The sequence below is a fragment of the Chiloscyllium punctatum genome, chromosome 33 (assembly GCF_047496795.1).
Source record: "Chiloscyllium punctatum isolate Juve2018m chromosome 33, sChiPun1.3, whole genome shotgun sequence".
Lineage (NCBI taxonomy): Eukaryota > Metazoa > Chordata > Chondrichthyes > Orectolobiformes > Hemiscylliidae > Chiloscyllium > Chiloscyllium punctatum.
Genome location: NC_092771.1, coordinates 29,772,699 through 29,792,268, shown reverse-complemented (window position 1 = coordinate 29,792,268; position 19,570 = coordinate 29,772,699). Strand labels below are relative to the sequence as shown.

General features: G+C 45.7%; 2 protein-coding genes across 4 annotated transcripts in view; one reads left to right on the top strand and one right to left on the bottom strand.

The window, feature by feature from the left end:
• LOC140458526 (solute carrier family 25 member 44-like) overlaps positions 1 to 8,563 on the bottom strand; it is a 198,695-nt gene extending 190,132 nt beyond the window's left edge. The window contains exon 1 of one of the 3 annotated variants that reach the window (XM_072553280.1): positions 8,336 to 8,563. The gene's annotated coding sequence lies outside the window, so the exon portion shown is untranslated. The remainder of the gene's footprint in view (positions 1 to 8,335) is intronic. The other 2 variants (XM_072553278.1, XM_072553279.1) reach the window with 2 other exon arrangements.
• The window catches only part of ireb2 (iron-responsive element binding protein 2), a 77,557-nt gene continuing 66,548 nt past the window's right edge, over positions 8,562 to 19,570 (top strand). Inside the window, exon 1 of the mRNA XM_072553277.1 lies at positions 8,562 to 8,685. Within this exon, the coding sequence (XP_072409378.1) occupies positions 8,661 to 8,685 (25 nt within the window). The 5' untranslated portion in view covers positions 8,562 to 8,660. The remainder of the gene's footprint in view (positions 8,686 to 19,570) is intronic.

Sequence of the window (19,570 nt, the reverse complement as noted above, 5' to 3'; positions counted from 1 at the left end):
CGGATATAAAACAGTAAGTGCGCTTGCAAAAAATTTTCAATTCTCCCTGGCCACTGGCGGATAGCCATCGTGATACCATTATTCAAGGAAGCAAGAGTTAACTAGGAAAATATCAGCCAATCAGTCTAACCTGGGTAGTGGGGAAACTATTGGCAGCAATTCTGAGGGACAGGATGAATCTGCACTTGGAGGGGTGGAATTATTCAAAGACAGCATGGTTTTGGTAAGGGGAAGTCATATCTTACCAACTTAACAGAATTGTTTGATGGTGTGACCAGGTGTGTAGATGAGAGCAATGCTTTTGATGAGCCTACTTGGATTTTAACAAGGCTTTTGACAAGGTCCCACCTAACACACAGGTGACAAAGATAAGAACCCATGCGATTCAAGGAAATTTGGGAAATTGGATCCACAATTGGCTGACTGACAGGAAGCAGAGGGTGGTGGTTGAGAGATGTTTCTCCAACTGGAAGTCTGCATCCAGTGGGGTCACCCAAAGGGGTCAGTGTGAGGCCCTTGTATTGTGGTTTATCTAATTAATTTAGACTTGAATGGATCAGTAAATTTGCAGATGATACAAAAATTGGTGGGCTGGTAAATAGTCAGGAAGATGTAGACAGGCTGATCAGATGGGTTGAGCGATAACAAATTGAATTTACTCTGCATAGGTGTAAGGTGATGCATTTGAGCAGGGCAAATGAGGCATAGGAACACATGTCAAACAGTAACACCCTGGGAAGCACAGAGGATCAGAATTGTGTGCAACTCTGGAATAGAGGGATGTGAGTGCACTGGAGATGGTGCAGAGGAGACTTACCAGGATGTTGCCTGAACTGGAGATTTGACAGACTCAGACTGTTTTCTTAGAGTAGATGATCGGGAACATGATTGAAATATTTAACGGTCAGGAAAGAGATAGATAGGGTAGACAGGCAAAAAAAAAATTCTGTTTGACAGAGGAACATTGACTGGGGGACACCTACTTAAAGTTAGGGGCAGAAGATTCAGAGGAGATGTGAGGAAAAACTTATCCACCCAGAAGGTGATAAGGATCTGAACCTCACTGCCTGTAAGGCTGGTAAAGGCAGAAACTCTTAATGTTAAATAACACTTAGATGTGCACTTGCAACATCAAGACACACAAAGTTATGGGCCAAGTGCTAGAAATTGGGACTGGAATAGTTGGGTGAGCTTTGTATTTGACTTCTGCGGATAAGACGTTCTCTTTTTCTGTGCTGGAGATCTCTATGGCTATCTGATACAAAGTCAGAATTCACTAGATTGTCTTTTTTATATGTTTATGGGATGTGACCTTTGTTGCCAAGGCCAATCCGATTGCCCACCCCAAACTGCCCTTTGGGTTGTGGCCACTAGCCGCCTTCTTGAACCATCAGGTGTAAGGAACATCCAACATCCCGGTAAAGAAGGAAGCTCCAAGACTTTGACCCAGTCAGTGAAGGAACAGTGATGTATTTTCAAGTCAGGATGGTGTGTGGTGGAAGGGAACTTGCAGTTGGTCATGTTCCCAGGTATCTCCTGTCTTCATCTTTCATCATTATTTGGTGATGTTAATCCATCATAGCGGGATGTGTTAGAAGGTGGGACATTAAAAATCTAACAAGATAATGGTCAATTATGGTCCAGGGGAGCTTAGATTGTGAATAATTGTGGGTCTGTTCCACTTTACTGACTTAACACAGAGCTGTAACCACTTACCGAGCTTGCTTTCTGGAATCACAACAGGCTAAATATTGTTCCATCTTTCAAGATGTTTTATATGAATACAAGTTGTCCTATATGCTAGATATAACTTTGACAAGTATGAAGGTGATGTACTTTGGAAGAAGTAACAAGACAAGGGAGTACACAATGATTTGATTTATTATTGTCATGTGTACCTAGGTACAGTGAAAAACTTTGGTTTACGAACAGTACAGGCAGATCATAGCTCAGAGCGCTTCGACAGAATGCGGCATAAGGCTACAACTGCACAGGAAGTGCGCAAAGTAAGATCAACATTAGAAAATCAACATTATTTGAAGTAAGAGGTCCATTCAGCAGTCTAATAACAGCAGGGAAGAATCTGTTCTTGAACGTGTTGATGCGCATTAAAACTTGTGTATCCTCTGTCTGACGGAAGAGGTTGAAAGAGAGCATTCCTGGGTGGGAGGAGTCTTTGATAATGTTGGCAGCCTTTCTGCGGCAATGAGAAGTGTAAGTGGAGTCCATGGATGGGAGGTTGACTTCTGTGATGGTCTGGGCTGTAGTTTCTTACAGTCTTGGGCGAAGCAGTTGCCGTACCCGGCCATAATGCACCTGGATAGAATGCCATGGTGCATCTGTAAGCTTGGATATGTTGAATTTCCTGAGGAAGATGAGGCATTGTTGTGCCTTCTTGACCGTTGCACCTACATGGGAAGTACGGGACAGATTGTTGGCTATCATCGCTCTTTAAAATTTGACGCTCTCAACTCTTTCCACCTCAACTCCATTGATGTAGATGGGGGCATGCCCTCTTTTTTTTCCCTGAAGACAATAATCAGTTCTTTTGTTTTGCCGACACAGAGAGAGAGGTTGTTTTCATTGCATCATGACCATCAACCAATCTATCTCCATCCTGTATGCTGACTCATCGCTGTTTGAGATCCGTCCTATCACAGTGGTGTCTTCAGTAAACATGTAGATGGCGGTTGTTTAAAAATTGGCTACACAGTCGTGGGTGTACAAGGAGTACAGTAAGAGGCAGAGAACACATCCTTACAGGGTATGGGAATGAATGGGAAGACTGAGAAGCTCAGGATCTTGTGGCACTTATACCCAAATTTCTGAAGGATAATAAGATAGTTAAAGTGGCATACAGGACACTTACGTTTATCAGTCAAGATACAGAGAAGAGCTGGGAAGTTATGCTGGAGCTGTAAAGGATTTAGGTTAGGCTACAGCTAGGGTAGTGTGCATAGTTCTGATCACGGCACTATAGGAAGGATATGATTGAACTGGACAGGGTGCAGATGTGAGTCACAAGAATGCTGCATGGGTAACAGCATTGTAGCTACGCAGAGGCTGAATGAGTTTGGGTTGTTTTCTTTGCAGCAGTGTAGATTGAAGGGGAATCTGATAGAACTATATAAGATTATGAATATCAAACAACTCAAAGGTCCTTGAAAAGTACCATCAATGCTATTTAAGATGGATTCTCATCAGCTGGGAGGACAGACATCAACGTCCTTGAATTTGTTTCTTCCAGACATCAGCATCCTTGAATTTGCCAATAACACCAGCATTGAGATTATGAACATCCAAAACCAACTCTGCTGGGTCAGCCACTTGCTTAGGATGCCCGTGATCAGACTGCAAATCTTCTGCAGCTTGAATGAAAGGAGGATAAAGAAAGAATTTCAAATACTCTCTAAAGACTTCCCTTAAGTAATCTAACATTCGTTTAGAAGAATCCTAATTGGAGGAAGTTCCGATATGTAAGGAGACTTTTTTTTTAGACTACCCACCGGGAAAAAAGGTCAGAGAACGGAATGCCAGCAATTTCAAGAACAAAGACCAATTCTACCTCCCAGAAATATGTGCGGTCGAAGGTGCAGCTCTAGAATCAGGCCCATCAGCCACACAAGCCTCTCAGAACCATTACTAGTGATATGGAATTTCCTGGATGGACTATCATCCTCATTAGCAAATGATTGTTGTCAATTATGAGGGGCACGGACAGGATGCAGTTGTTCCCCTTTGCTGCAGGATCAATATCTAGGGGGTGTAACTTTAAAGGTGAAAGGCAGAAGGTTTAGAGGGGACTTGAAAGAAAAAAGCTCCCTCACCCAGAGGGTGGTGGTGTCCGGAATGCACGGTCTGGGATGGTATCCGAGATGGGTAACCTCATAACTTTTGAAAATTACTTGGTTGGGCAGTTGAAGTGTAATATATTCAAGGCTTGTGCTGAGCGCTGGAAAGTGGGGCAAGCGTAGATTGTGTATTTTTGGTGGTACAGACTCGATGGGCCAAAGGGCCTCTTCTGTACTGCATGATCCTATAACATTCTCTGTAAAGAGATACAGACACACAGTAACTTTATCGATGGCCAGATGATGGAAATCGAACATTAATTGCCCATTTATACCATTGATCATTGTGGGAATGTGCTATGACAATGAGTATAGCAAGTGAGAGAAAGATTAAAAAATGAGGAGAGAGAAAACGAGACAAGAGGAAAAGGTTTTCCGATTCCAAAAACTGGAAGTGGAGTACCCAGATAGATCTGCTTGGGAAATCTCCTCTTTATACAGTAACAATCCAAATTCTCTTGCTCGAGAATCAAGATCTGAAGTCCTTAAATATGTTACAGCTTATTCCTATATTTGAGGAGGATGATGTGGAAGCCTTTATAACTTTTAAAAAAGGTAGTAGTATTTATACACAATGATCACAAGCGATGTGGATTCTTATGATACATGACAGACAATAGACAATAGACAATAGATGCAGGAGTAGGCCATTCTGCCCTTCGAGCCTGCACTGCCATTCAATATGATCATGGCTGATCATTCCTAATCAGTATCCTGTTCCAGCCTTATCTCCATACCCCTTGACTTCACTATCTTTAAGAGCTCTATCCAATTCTTTCTTAAATGAATCCAGAGACTGGGCCTCCACTACCCTCTGGGGCAGAGCATTCCATAACTGACAGCTGACAGGGAGAGCTCAAAAAGCCTATTCTAGGCTCATCCTATAAGTGTTTTGGTCATGAGCAGACAGGGACAACCATCCTCCGTGCATATGGATGCTTTCAGAGGCATATAACCAGCAACTGAAGAGTACTAAGAGGACATGGAGCTTTCTGGAATTCAAAAGTGCAATCTTGTTGCTTTTGACCAGTTGGTCTGCTCTGTTAAAATATAGCACATCTATGATAAATGATAATGAGCTTATATTGCTAGAATGATCTCTCTAATTTCAAATAATGTTGATTTTTTTTGCACACATCCTATATAGCCATAATCTTATACGCCGTGCTCTGTCTAAGCACGTGATCTGTGTGTCCTTGTTTGCTATGACCTGCATGTATTGCTCGCAAAACAAAACTTTTTACTGTACTCAGATACACGTGACAATAATAAATCAAATCAAATTAGAATTTAAAAAACATCTACATTCCAGTCCTGAGAATACACTTGGTCAGCAGACAAAAACAAAAAGTGTTGGTCAACAAGTCTGGCAGCATCCATAGAGGGAGAAAACTTAACATTTCAAGTCCAGTGAACTTTTGTCAGTTCTATTACTATAAAATCTGCTGAGTTTCTTCCAGACTTTCTGCCTTTGTTTCAGATTTCTAGCATTAGCATTGTGTTTTATTGTGGAAAGCAGACGGTCCTCAAAGCTAGAGAAGGTGCAATTGTCAATGATAGTTATCACTGCAGCTTTATAGTTAACAACTAAGGTTGACCCTTTCAGAATCACTCCAAAATCAGTGGGGTATAAAAAGAGGAGAGCTGGATAAAATCAGAATCACATCTGGGATGGGGAGTACAAACAAGGGTGTGCAAAGACCATAAACATATATTTCTCATCCTCCCTTGTCAGCATTCTGCATAACCATTCCCTTCAGCTTGGTCCATTCTTCTTCCCAACACCTCCATATACCCCCATGGCACTTTCTTATGGATTCGCAGAAGATGTAGCACTTGCCCATTTATCACCTCCCAGTGCATTATCCAAAGTTTCAAACACACTTTCCAGATAAAGTAGTGATTTACCTACTTCTCAATCTCTTTAGTTAGGTCACAAACCCTATAGCCTTTTCCCTCTCTTCCTTACACCCCATCCCTCTTACCCTTCCTCCCACCTTCTATCCATCTCCTTCTATCATTCACACTATTCCTTCCACAACATCCCACTATTCCCATTCCTCTCATCCTTCACCTCCAATCCCTTTCCATCCAGTCCAACTTCCCCCATCTCTCCCACCCCTACCAAACCATCTCACACATCCCTCCCACCACGTCCCACACATCTCTGCCCCCACATTCCTTGGCCCTCCCCCACCACATCCCATACAATCCTCCCATATCCGACACAAACCCCCTCCCCCTACATTCTTCTCCCACCACACATCTCCCCCCCGCCAACATCGCTCCCAACATGCCATATATTCCTCCCGCCACCCACATCTCACATCCCTTCCCCACATACCACACATCCTTCTGACCCCCATTCCCCCCTCAGCCCTGCATCCTTCCCCCTCCCACGTCCCCCTCAGCCCTGCACCCTTCCCGCTCAGCCCTGTACCCTTCCCCCTCCCACATCCCCTCAGCCCTGCACCCTTCCCCCTCCCACATCCCCCTTAGTCCTGCATCCTTCCGCCTCCCTTGGCCCCCTCAGCCCTGCATCCTTCCCCCTCCCACGTCCCCCTCAGCCCTGCATCCTGCATCCCACCTCCCCATATTCCCTCAGCCCTACATCCTGCATCCCATCCCTCCATATCCCCAGCCCTACATCCTACATCCCACCCTCCATATCCCCTCAGCCCTACATCCAACGTCCCACCCCCCATATCCCCTCAGCCCTACATCCAACGTCCCAACCCCCATATCCCCTCAGCCCTACATCCAACGTCCCACCCCCCATATCCCCTCAGCCCTACATCCTATGTCCCCAACCCCCATATCCCCTCAGCCCTGCGTCCCACCCTCCCATATCCCCTTGGCCCTGTGTTCCCACCCTCCCATATCCCCTTGGCCCTGTGTTCCCCCCCGCCATATCCCCTCGGCCCTGCGTCCCACCCCCCCCCCCCCCACAACCCCATATATCCTCGGCCCTGCGTCCCACCCCCCCCATATCCCCTCGGCCCTGCGTCCCACCCCCCCATATCCCCTCGGCCCTACATCCTACATCCCACCTCGGCCATATCCCCTCGGCCCTACATCCTACATCCCACCTCGGCCCTACATCCTACATCCCACCTCGGCCATATCCCCTCGGCCCTACATCCTACATCCCACCTCGGCCATATCCCCTCGGCCCTACATCCTACATCCCACCTCGGCCATATCCCCTCGGCCCTACATCCTACATCCCACCTCGGCCATATCCCCTCGGCCCTACATCCCACCTCGGCCATATCCCCTCGGCCCTACATCCCACATCGGCCATATCCCCTCGGCCCTACATCCCACCTCGGCCATATCCCCTCGGCCCTACATCCCACCTCGGCCATATCCCCTCGGCCCTACATCCCACCTCGGCCATATCCCCTCGGCCCTACATCCCACATCGGCCATATCCCCTCGGCCCTACATCCCACATCGGCCATATCCCCTCGGCCCTACATCCCACATCCCACCTCGGCCATATCCCCTCGGCCCTACATCCCACATCGGCCATATCCCCTCGGCCCTACATCCCACCTCGGCCATATCCCCTCGGCCCTACATCCCACATCCCACCTCGGCCATATCCCCTCGGCCCTACATCCCACATCCCACCTCGGCCATATCCCCTCGGCCCTACATCCCACATCGGCCATATCCCCTCGGCCCTACATCCCACATCCCACCTCGGCCATATCCCCTCGGCCCTACATCCCACATCGGCCATATCCCCTCGGCCCTACATCCCACATCGGCCATATCCCCTCGGCCCTACATCCCACATCCCACCTCGGCCATATCCCCTCGGCCCTACATCCCACATCCCACCTCGGCCATATCCCCTCGGCCCTACATCCCACCTCGGCCATATCCCCTCGGCCCTACATCCCACCTCGGCCATATCCCCTCGGCCCTACATCCCACCTCGGCCATATCCCCTCGGCCCTACATCCCACCTCGGCCATATCCCCTCGGCCCTACATCCCACATCCCACCTCGGCCATATCCCCTCGGCCCTACATCCCACCTCCCCCATGTCCCCTCGGCCCTACATCCCACCCACCATGTCCCCTCGGCCCTGCATCCTACATCCCAACCCCCCATGTCCCCTCGGCCCTGCATCCTACATCCCACCTCCCCCATGTCCCCTCGGCCCTGCATCCCACCCCCTCAGCCCTACAACCCACCCCCACATCCCCTCGGCCCTGCATTCCCCCCCCCCATATCGCCCCCCAATATCCCCTCAGCCCTACATCCTACCTCCCCAATCGCCCTCAGAGCTACATCCCTCTCACTCCAGCCTTTACCCAATCCCCTTCACTCCTACATTTCCCGTCATCCATTCCAATCCTTCTCGCCCTCTTACCCTTATCCCTCTCTCCCATCCCTTGTACCCCCGCTCCTCTCAAATTCTCCAATCTTCTGCCAACCTCCCCCTCCCCGGCCAGTCCGCCATCCCTCACCTGGGATTCTGCTGCTGAGGAGTCCCGGCTTCTCTGGGTCAACGGTCAAAGCTCACCTTCTTCGTTCCCGAGAGCGGTTTCTCCATTCTGGGAGGAGGGGTGTCGAACGGGTGTGTTCTGAAGGGACGGAGGCGGAATTCCCGGGGTCGGGATGGTGTGGTCCGCCTCCGGGCCCCCGGCTCTGAGCGGGAAGCCTGGGGTCGTCTCGCCGCCGGTTGTCAGCGGGCGCTCGCATGGAGCGCTGTGATTGGCTGCGGCTGAGCCACCAATAGGAAGGTGCTTTGCTGCCGGGTTGGGGCTGTCCGTGCTTCACCTGAAGAAAGAGATGGCGGCGGTGGAGAGTGCGACAGGTACTGAGGGAAGGGGGAACCGAATACTACACTCATATAGCTGGAGGGAGGGGTGGGGTACGGTCACTTAGCCACATTAGGGTTGGGGAAGGGAAAGAAACAGAGATATACACACGCGGGAGGGGTGTGTGGTGTGGTGTGGTGTAGGAGGAGGAGGGAGGCGATGGTATGTACTCCGTTGTGGGGCTTGTGGTGGTCTTTGTTGGGGGAGGGGGGAGGGAAGAGGTGGTAAGATGGGACGGGACGAGGGAAGAGAGATGGACAGGTATCCCTTGGTTATTTTGGGGAGGGTGCGGGGTGGGGAAAGGAGAAACCAATGGAGATGGGTAGAAAGAAAATGGTTTCAGCAAGGACTGAGAATTGGACGATGATAACTGCTTGGGTGAAGGAGTACAGGGGAGAGGGTGATGGAGACTGTTGAGAGGATGGGCAGGGTCAGGGGGAAAAGATTGAGTGGGAGAGAATATGTTTTGTGGCCAGTGGAGAAGGTTGAGAGGTGGGCAGGATAAGGGTGAAGTCAGATTGGGTAAAAGTGCATTGGACAGGTGATAGTGAAGATGTGCAGGCTGAATGGGATTAGAATGGGTGGATGGAGAAGGTTGGAAAGAGGAGAGTTGCAGAGGGTGAGTAGAAACTGAGGGAGTAGTACGGAAACCAAAAAGGTTGGTGTTGGAAGAGATGGGTGGGCATACATGTTTGGAAATGTAGGAACAGGGGATAGATGGGAAAAAGCAGCTTGATATTGCTGGCCATAGTACTGGAAATGGCTTGCATGTGTCCATGTTTTAATGCTTGAAGAACCTATTGGAGCGCATTAACTTTTACTGTTTCAGTGGACTGTCATGGTTCAGTTAGAACATTGAAAATGATCTTAGTGTTGAAATGATTCAAATCAGAAAGTAAACAACTGCAAAAAATATAAGTTTTGATTACTAATGCACTACATAAAAATCACAAAAATTGTCTAATTTAGACAGCATTTTTTACCCAAAATATCAAAGAATTGCACGTGCTGGAAATAGAACAAAATCTGAAATTGTTGGAAAGACTTAACAGTTCTGTCAGTATCTGTGGAGAGAAATCAAAATTAATGTTTCAGGTCAAGTGACATGTTCTGAAGAGACATTAACTGCTTTCTCTTCCCAGATGCAGCCAGTCCTGCTGAGCTTTTCCAGCAATTTCTGATTTTGTTGCTTTTGTTTTTATCCATTTGGTATTAGTAGTGTGGAATTACTGAGAAAATGCAACACAGGAACAGTGATGAAAGTTTTCTCCCCATTTTATCTGCATCATCTGAACCACTTTCTTGTCTACTAACTTTATTGTCTCCCAAATTTCATAGAATTACTCGTGCAGAAACAGTCCAATATTTTAAAGAAAATTTTAAAATTAAGGATGATTACATGAGGTTTCCTCCCACAATCCAAAGATGTGCAGGTCAGGTAAATTAGCGACACTAAATTGACCATATGTTAAGTACATTAGTGAGGGGTAAATATAGGGTAGGGGAATGGTAAGGGTGGGTTACTCTTCAGAGGGCCGGTGTAGACTTGTTGGACCAAAGGGCCTGTTTCCACACTGTAGGGAGTCTAGGAGAAAGTGAGGACTGCAGATGCTGGAGATCAGAGCTGAAAATGTGTTGCTGGAAAAGCGCAGCAGGTCAGGCAGCATCCAAGGAGCAGGAGAATCGACGTTTCAGGCATGAGCCCTTCTTCAGGAATGAGAAAAGTGTGCCGCAGGCTAAGATAAAAGGTAGAGAGGAGGGACTGGGGGGGGAGCGTTGGAAATGCGACAGGTGGAAGGAGGTTAAGGTGAGGGTGATAGGCCGGAGTGGGGGTGGGGTTGGAGAGGTCAGGAAGAAGATTGCAGGTTAGGAAGGTGGTGCTGAGTTCGAGGGTTGGGACTGAGACAAGGTGGGGGGAGGGGAAATGAGGAGACTGGAGCAGTCTGAGTTCAACCCTTGTGGTTGGGGGGTTCCTAGGCTCTTCCTCCAACCGTCATACTGCTATAGTCTGGCGATGGAGGAGTCCAAGGACCTGCATGTCCTTGGTGGAGTGGGAGGGGGAGTTGAAGTGTTGAGCCACGGGGTGGTTGGGTTGGTTGGTCCGGGTGTCCCAGAGGTATTCTCTGAAATGTTCCTCAAGTAGGCGGCCTGTCTCCCCAATATAGGGAGTCTAATCCATTCTAATCTAAAATCTCAGCAATTTAAAATCATGGGAGCTCCAGGTTGAATTCCTGAATCAGCTCCAACATTGTTTCCTTGCTGTGAGGATTCAGTCAGCATTCCCGCCATTAATCGCTGTCTATCCAGGGCTACTGAAAATGCATTTAAGTGGTGCTAGGCTGATCTTGCAGGCAGCTTTAATCCAGATTACTCAGAAAGCTTGAGACAATATTACAACTGCAGGCAATTGCAATTAGTAAGTTTGCAGGTGACAGCAAAATTGGTGGAGTAGTCGATAGTCAAGAGGGTATCTCGGAGGACAATTGGACCTTGATCAGGTCGACTGAGGAGTGGCAGGTGGAGTTTAATTTAGATAAATGTGAGGTGATACGTTTTGGTAAGTCAGGGCGGGGCTTATTCAGTTAATGATACAGAGTGCTGCCAGACAAAGAGACCTTGCAGTGCAGATTCATAGTCCCTTGAAAGTGAAATTGCAGGTAGACAGGATAGTGAAGAAGGCATCTGGTATACTTGCCTTTACTAGTCAATGCATTAAGTTGGGATGTCATTTTGCGGCTGTACAGGACGTCGGTTAGGGCACTTTTCATATACTGCGTTCAATTCTGGTCTCCCTGCTCTAGGAAGGATGTTGTGAAATTTGAAAGGATTCAGAAAAGATTTACAATGATTTTGCCAGGGTTGGAGGGATTGAGCTATAAAGAGAGGCTAAACAAGCTGCGTCTATTTTCCCTGGAGCATTGAAAGCTGAAGTGTGGCCTTATAGAAGTTTATACAATCATGAGGGGCATGGATAGGGTGAGTAGCCAAGGATTTTTTCCCCCCTTAAAAGGGTTCTAAGGAGCTACTTTTTCATGCAGAATGCGGTGCATGTATGAAATGAGGTGTTGGAGGAAGTGGTGGAGGCTGGTACAATTACAACATTGAAAAGACATCTGGGTCGGTGAACGAATAGGAAGGGTTTAGAGGGATGCGGGCTAAATGCTGGCAAGTGGGATCAGATTAATGTGGAATATCTGGTCAGCATGGGCGAGTTGGACCAAAGGGTCTGTGTCCATGCTGTACATCTCTGTAAGTCTAACTTATCCCTCTCACCCCTGACATGGAGATAGCAGAAATGGATTGGGGATTAGGAGATCATAGAATCCCTACAGTGTGGAAACAGGCCATTTTGGCCCAACAGGTCCAAATTGACCCTCCTAAGAGTATGAAAATGTATTGCTGGAAAAGCGCAGCAGGTCAGGCACATCCAAGGAGCAGGAGAATTGACGTTTCGGGCATGAGCCCTTCTTCAGGTTTCTCCTGCTCCTTCGATGCTGCCTGACCTGCTGCACTTTTCCAGCAACACATTTTCAGCTCTGATCTCCAGCATCTGCAGTCCTCACTTTCTCCTCCTAAGAGTATCACATCTGGACCTATTACTCTATAGTTTGCATGACCAATTCACCAAACCTGCACATTTGTGGATTGTGGGAAGAAACCAGAGCACCTGGAGGAAATCTACACAGACATGGGGAGAATGTGCAAACTCCACACAGTTGCATGAGGCTGGAATGGAGCCAGTGTCTGTGACACTGAGACAGCAATGCTAACTACTGAGCCACCATGCTGTCCTTACCGAGATGAGTCACTTGCTGCAGAATAGTGCGTATCCAGTTTGTGATCTGGTTTTACTGTGTGAGAATAAGATTGGAATGTGTGACATCTTCCATAAAGTCTTTCAAATGCCACCTGTCTTATGTTACTTGAGTGAAGTCCTGACTGCTGGCACTCTTCAATATCTCATCATTTTGAGTTGCTGCCCACAGGAAACTGTCTGATGTAAGGTGAAAAGGACCAGAATAGGTCGTCAGAAAGGACTGTAAAGATGGTTATTTAATGATGGGGGTAGAGATTCCCATATCTAATTGTCCTTGAACGTCATGGCTTGCCAAGACATTTTCACGTTCAGTTGAGTGCTCAGAATCATATCCTACAAGCTGTCAGAAGATATATCAAACGCCAATGAAACAATCAAAATGATTAATGTTGCCCAATTGACTGTTACTCAGGATGAAAGCAATTTGTATCAGTTTTTGTCAGTAACTACAAAATGAACTATTTATTGTAATACACTTGGCTCTAAGAAATACAGTGAAAAGAAAGAATTTCTAATTTATGCAACCTAAACTTCAAAAGTCCAACTATACATGTACAAAATCACAATGAAAGCAGACAAAAGGCAAGCAGTTTAAAACATCCTCTGGGTGGGAAAAGAATATAGATAGAATAGAAAATTTAAAAAAAATACATTTAATGGCAAGAGAGCAACTATTGAGAGAGTAGGACACCATGAAGGTCAACGAGGTTGTCTTTGTGTTGAACTTCATGAAGTGGGAGATATATTAAATGAATATTTTGCATCAGGTTTTACTGTTGAGAAAGAAGTGGAGGCTAGAGAACTTGGAAGTAAAAATTAATGGCTTGAAAGTACAGAAGAGGAAGTACTGGAGGTCTTAGATAACATGAATGCAGAAAAATCTCCAGGACTGGATCAAGTGTATCCCAGATGTTATGGGAATTTAGGGAAGAAATTGTAGGGCTTCTACCAGAAATATTTATATTGTCTATAAACATGGGTGGAGTACTGGAGAATGGCTAATGTTGTGCCATTGTTTAAGAAGCCTGTAAGGAGAAGCCTGGAAACTCTAGACCTGAGAGTCTAACATCGGTGGTGGGTAAGTTGCTGTAGGTGATTCTGAAAGATAGGATTGACAGCATTTGGAGAAGCAAGGATTGATTAGAGGCAGTCAGAGTTGTTTTGAGTGAGGAAAATCGTGTATGACAAACTAGATTGAAATTTTTGAGGAAGTAACCAAAAAGATCGTTGAGGGCAGAGTGGTAGATGTTGTTTACTTGGACTTTAGTAAAGCTTTTGACAAGGTTCTGCTTGGTAGAGTAAAGTTAGATAACATGGGATTCAGAGTGAACTTGCTAATTGCACACAAAGTTGGCTTTATGGGAGGAGACAGAGGAGGTTTTTTTTTCTGACTGAAGGCCTGTGACCAGCTGTGTTCCATGGGGATTGATACTGGGTCACTTTTATTTGTCATTTATACAAACAATTTGGTTGCGATTGTAGAAAGCATGGTTACTAAGTTTGTGGACAGTACTAAAATTAGTGGTACGGTGGACAGTGAAGAATGTTATCTAAGATTACAAAGAGATCGTGATCAATTGGGTCACTGGGCTGATGAGTGGCAGATGGTGTTTTATCGAGGTATCGCATTTTGCCAATAAAAAGAAGGAAGGACTTATACAATTAATGGTAGGGCCCGGGGTAGTATTGTAATACAGAAACCTATGGTTCAGGTACAGAATTCTTTGAGGTTTGCATCACAGGCAGACAAGTTGGGTAAGAGCGTGTTTAGCCTGTTTGTCTTAATTGCTCGGATCTTTTTGTAAGAGAGTTGGGATGTCATGTGGAGGTTGTACAGATCGTTGGTGAGGCTTCTTCTGGAGTACTGTGTGCTGTTCTGATTGCCCAGTTATAGGAAGGATATTATTAAACTGGAAAGGACTCTGAAAAGATTTACCAGGATGTTGCCAGGAATGGAGGGTTTGAGATATAAAAATAGACTGGGAACTTTTTATTTACTGGAGTGCAGGGGTTGAGGGGTGACGTTATTGGTTATAAAATCATGAGGGACATGAATAAAGTGAATAGCAAAGATCTTTTCTCTGAGATGGGGGAGTTCAAAACAGGGGCATATTTTTAAGGTGATTTAAAAATTTAAAAAAGGGCAACTTTTTTAAGCAGAGATTCATGTGTGGAATGAACTGCCAGAGAAAGTGGTGTTTGCAGGTACAGTTACAACATTTAAAAGTCATTGAATAATTTCATAAATAGGAAAGGTTCGGAGGGATATGGCCCAAATGCAAACAGACTGGACAAGTTCAGATTGGGAACATGACTGGTGTTGGACTGGTTGGACAAAGCATCTGTTTCCATGCTGTATAACTCTTATGACTGTCTGACGCTTCTTATTCCTGGAGCTTTTCTTGTGGAAGTTTTCTGCATCCATTCAAATGGCTTATACTTTGCAAGGGAAGATTCAGGTTGATCAATCCATTAGATGCTTTTTGAAGATCATGTACATTGGAATGTTGCGCTGGGCAGTATTGAGAGTGAACTCAGTGTTTCTTGTTCACCCACCCACTCATGATACCGACAGTCACTCTGGGAGAACGACAAGTCTTTTGCAATGATGAGTGCTGACCTGTAGTAGCTGTCAGTGTTTGAAGGAAATTGAAGAACAAAATGCACAAGCAGCACAAGGGCCTTCCCTGTGGCAGTAGGCTAGAATTGGAAGCTACAAATGGTGTAATTGGAATTTAAGAGACTCACATCAGGAAGAAGGAGATTGAACAAGTACAAAATATTTTTTAAAAACAAGGATCATGCACTTTTTGCAATCTTCCTATTGGAAGAAATACATTAAATAAGCGGTACAGAAGGGCAAAAGATGTGACAAGTTGACGTGTGTCTGTTTGTTGAATTCCATCTTGTGATCACTGACCTAGTTAATGATTCCATGAAGTTTGGAAAGGTACTTGGGTTAAATTTAGGACAGTGGATTTGAGGTAGGAGTTTGAAGAGGATTGACTTTTGAATGGCTGGACAGCTGAGTACGCAGATTCTGATGCTCACTTCCTCTTGTTATATGTTTATGTTGTCTCCCCCAGTTTGACTTGGAGTAGTTAGTCCTTGGGCATTGCTACTTCTCTGTAATTCAATGGTGAATTTACTCATTCATCGTAGTTTCTGATTTTTCAAAGACTGGTAGAGAGCAATGCCAATTTGTTTATTCCTCACTCCATTGAACTTGCAAACCAAATGCCTTTGGTTTGGGCTGTCAATTGTTTCTGGCTCAGTCTTTGTGCCAACCTCAAGTCAGCAAGGAGAAGAATCTGCCTGAAAGATTTATTTTGCTGTAAGGTTTGGATGAAAATGTAGAAGCCATAATTAGTAAGTTTACAGATAACACTAAAATAGGAGGTATTGTGGACAGAGGAATGTTATCAGAAATTGCAGCAGGACCTTGATTGGCTGAGAAATGGCAAATGAAATTTAATATAGGTAAGTGTGAGGTCTTGCGTTTTGGAAAGTCAAATCAAGGTAGGAGTTTTGTGGTGAATGGTAGGGCCTTAAAGAGTGTGGTGGAACAGAGGGACCTTGGAGTTCAGGTGCACAGTTCTCTGAAAGTGGAGTCACAGGTAGACAGGGCAGTGAAAAAGGCTTTTGGCACATTGGCCTTCATCAGTCAGGGCATTGAGTATAGAAGTTGGGAAGTTATGTTGCAGTTATACAGGATGTTGGTGAGGCCACATTTGGAGTATTGTGTTCAGTTTTGGTCAGCTTGCTATGGAGAGGATGTTGTTAAACTGGAAAGAGTGCAGAGGAAATGTATAAGGATGTCGCCAGGACTCAAGGGTCTGAGTTATGGGGAGAGATTGGGCAAGCTAGGACTTCTTCCTTTGGTTCAAAGGAGACTGAGGAGGGATCTTATAGAAATGTATAAGATCATGAGAGACATGGATAGGGCAAATGCACTCAGTTGTTTTCCCAGGGTTGGGGAATGAAAGACTGGAGGGCATCAGTTAAAGGGGAAAGAATAAAAGGAATCTGACAGGCGATATTTTTGCACAGAGGGTGATACACATGTGGAATAAGCAAGTGGTTGAGGTGGGTACATTAACAACATTTAAAAGGCATTTGGACAAATACATAAATAGGAAAGGTTTATAAGGATATGGGCCAAGTGCAAAGAAATGGGGTTAGTATTGGTGGGCACCCTGTCTACTATGGACCAGTTTGAGCCAAAGAGCCTGTCTCGGTGCTGTAGGACTTTATAACAGAACTTTATGGAAGGTTGTACAGATCAAAACGACCTTTTGGAGCCTATTGAGACCATTTTTAGTGCTGCAGGCTAGGTGTAAATTCAAGTCCCATTGCAGCAATTTGATGCTGCAAATTGAAGCTGTGGATTCAGAGTTGTATCCAACTCTTTGCAAAAGATCCGCTGGTGCATTTTTGAGGACCAAAACTCATCACCTGTTAAATTATGTTCCTGTCAGGATCTAGCTGTGGAAGTTTGCTTGCCATTGTTGCACTCTGAACATTAGTGACTGCACTGGCTGAGAAGCCCTTTGAAGATCTGAAAAGCACTATAAAAATACCTCTCCTATTGTTGTGGTTCTGTTCGCTGAGTTGGAGATTTGCATTGCAAACGTTTCTTCCCCTGTCTAGGTGAGATCCTCAGTGCTTGGGAGCCTCTTGTGAAGCGCTTCTGTGATGTTTCCTCCAGCATTTATAGTGGCTTGTCTCTGCCGCTTCCGCTTGTCAGTTCCAGGTGTCCGCTGCAGTGGTCGGTATATTGGGTCCAGGTCGATGTGTTTGTTGATAGAATCTGTGGATGAGTGCCATGCCTCTAGGAATTCCCTGGCTGTTCTCTATTTGGCTTGCCCTATTATAGTAGTGTTGTCCCAGTCGAATTCATGACAAGCAACATGAATTCGACTGGGACAACACTACTATTATAGGGCAAGCCAAACAGAGAACAGCCAGGGAATTCCTAGAGGCATGGCACTCATCCACAGATTCTATCAACAAACACATCGACCTGGACCCAATATACCGACCACTGCAGCGGACACCTGGAACTGACAACCGGAAGCGGCAGAGACAAGCCACTATAAATGTCGGAGGAAACATCACAGAAGCGCTTCACAGGAGGCTCCCAAGCACTGAGGATGTCACCTAGACAGGGGACGAAACGTTTGCAACGCAAATTCCCAGCTCGGTGAACAGAACCACAACAACGAGCACCCAAGCTACAAATCTTCTCCCAAACTTTGAACCTCTCCTATAGGGTGGAGTAAATTGAATGGGAGCAAACAATGAAAGCAAAATTGGAGACTTTACAGTTTTAATCCTTTTAGTTGCCGGCGTTACAAAAATGCTCCTTTTGCTATGTTGTTAGCTTTTTTGCTGAGTTTGCAAGCTCTGAAATTGTTAGAAGTATACACTTTTGAAGAGACGCAGATTGAGGTGTTTGAACTATGTGGAATTTCATATACTACATTTTTGTCACATATAAAATTTACATTGGAATTTCAAGTCATTTGGATTTCTGCCCTGACTATTCTTGTTTGCATATACCTTGGTGTTACTGAAGTTATATCTTTTCTCAGCAGTTACAGTGTGAAGTTTGCAGATTAAAAGGGTGGACCACTAAACTCCTCAAACTGGGAGCAGTCATAGAGTTATAGAAATGTACAGCACAAAAACAGTCTTGCCATAGTGGAAGAAATGTAAACACATTTACAGGACTTTTTAACTAAAGCAGGTTAGCTCTGAGCAGCCCATTTCACTGAAGTGGCTTGAGTTATCGTGGGATTACCAGCATTCCACTAATACTGAATTGTTAAATTAATCTTAGTTAAGGAGCTGAAATTGCAATTTGGCAGGAACCAAAGTTTTTTTTTCCTCACGTTATTATTTTCAATTAATTTGACTTGGCCTGACCCCCGGGTCTCACTCAGTAATGGTATTCTTAAAGTACTTCCTAGAAGAAAGTGAGGACAGCAGATGCTGGAGAGTTGATAAAGCATGGTGCTGGAAAAGGTATAGCAGGTCAGGCAGCATGTGAGGAGCAAGAGAGTCGATGTTTTGGGCATAACCCTTCAGGACTGTGGAGAGAGTAGGTGCCAGTGCATGGCTCAGAGTGTGGGGCGGCACGGTTGCTCAGTGGTTAGCACTGCTGCCTCAGAGCGCCAGGGATCCAGGTTCGTTTCCAGCCTTGGGTGACTGTGTGTGGAGTTTGCACATTCTCCCTGTGTTTTTCCTCAAGGTGCTCTGGTTTGCTCCCACAATCCACAGATGTACAGGTTAATGAATTGGTCATGCTAAATTGCCCATAGTGTTCAGTGATGTGTAAGTTAGGTGCATTAGTCAGGGAGAAAGTGGGGACTGCAGATGCTGGAGACCAGGTTGAAAAGTGCAGTGCTGAAAAAGCACAGCTGGACACGCAGCATCCGAAGAGCAGGAGAGTCAACGTTTCGAGCATAAACATTGTTCCTGATGAAGAGCTTATGCTTGATTTGCTGTAGGTAGCAGTTGTCCTGGTTTGATCCAAATTGAGACAGTCTGAATATTGTCTAGAGTCCTTTGGGGAAAAGCCAGTTTCATAGGCCGTTACTGAAAAAGGTGACGTAGCTATAGTAATGGGATTGTTTCAGGATGTGGTTGAACAGATTCAAAGTGGAGGAGATGACCAAGAGGTTGCAGTTGGAGAGAGACTCGCTGAAATCTTTGCGGAGGGAAAAGGAAAACTTCTTTGAGATGCGGATCCTTGGAAGAGGCTTCACAGTATGGTTTGCAGCAACTAGAAGAAAGTGAGGACTGCAGATGCTGGAGAGTCAGAGTTGATCAAGCGTGGCGCTGAAAAAAGGGTTCTGCCCCAAATGTCAACTTTCTTGCTGCTCAATGCTGCCTGACCTGCTGTGCTTTTTCCAGCACCAAGTTTTATCAACTCTTAAACTACTTACAGCAATTTCCAACTCATCTACTGCACCTTAAAATTATCCATGAAGTGTTTTATGGACACTTCCATTGCAACCTGCTTCTTGCAGTTGCTTAGAATTGATATCTGAAGCAAACCT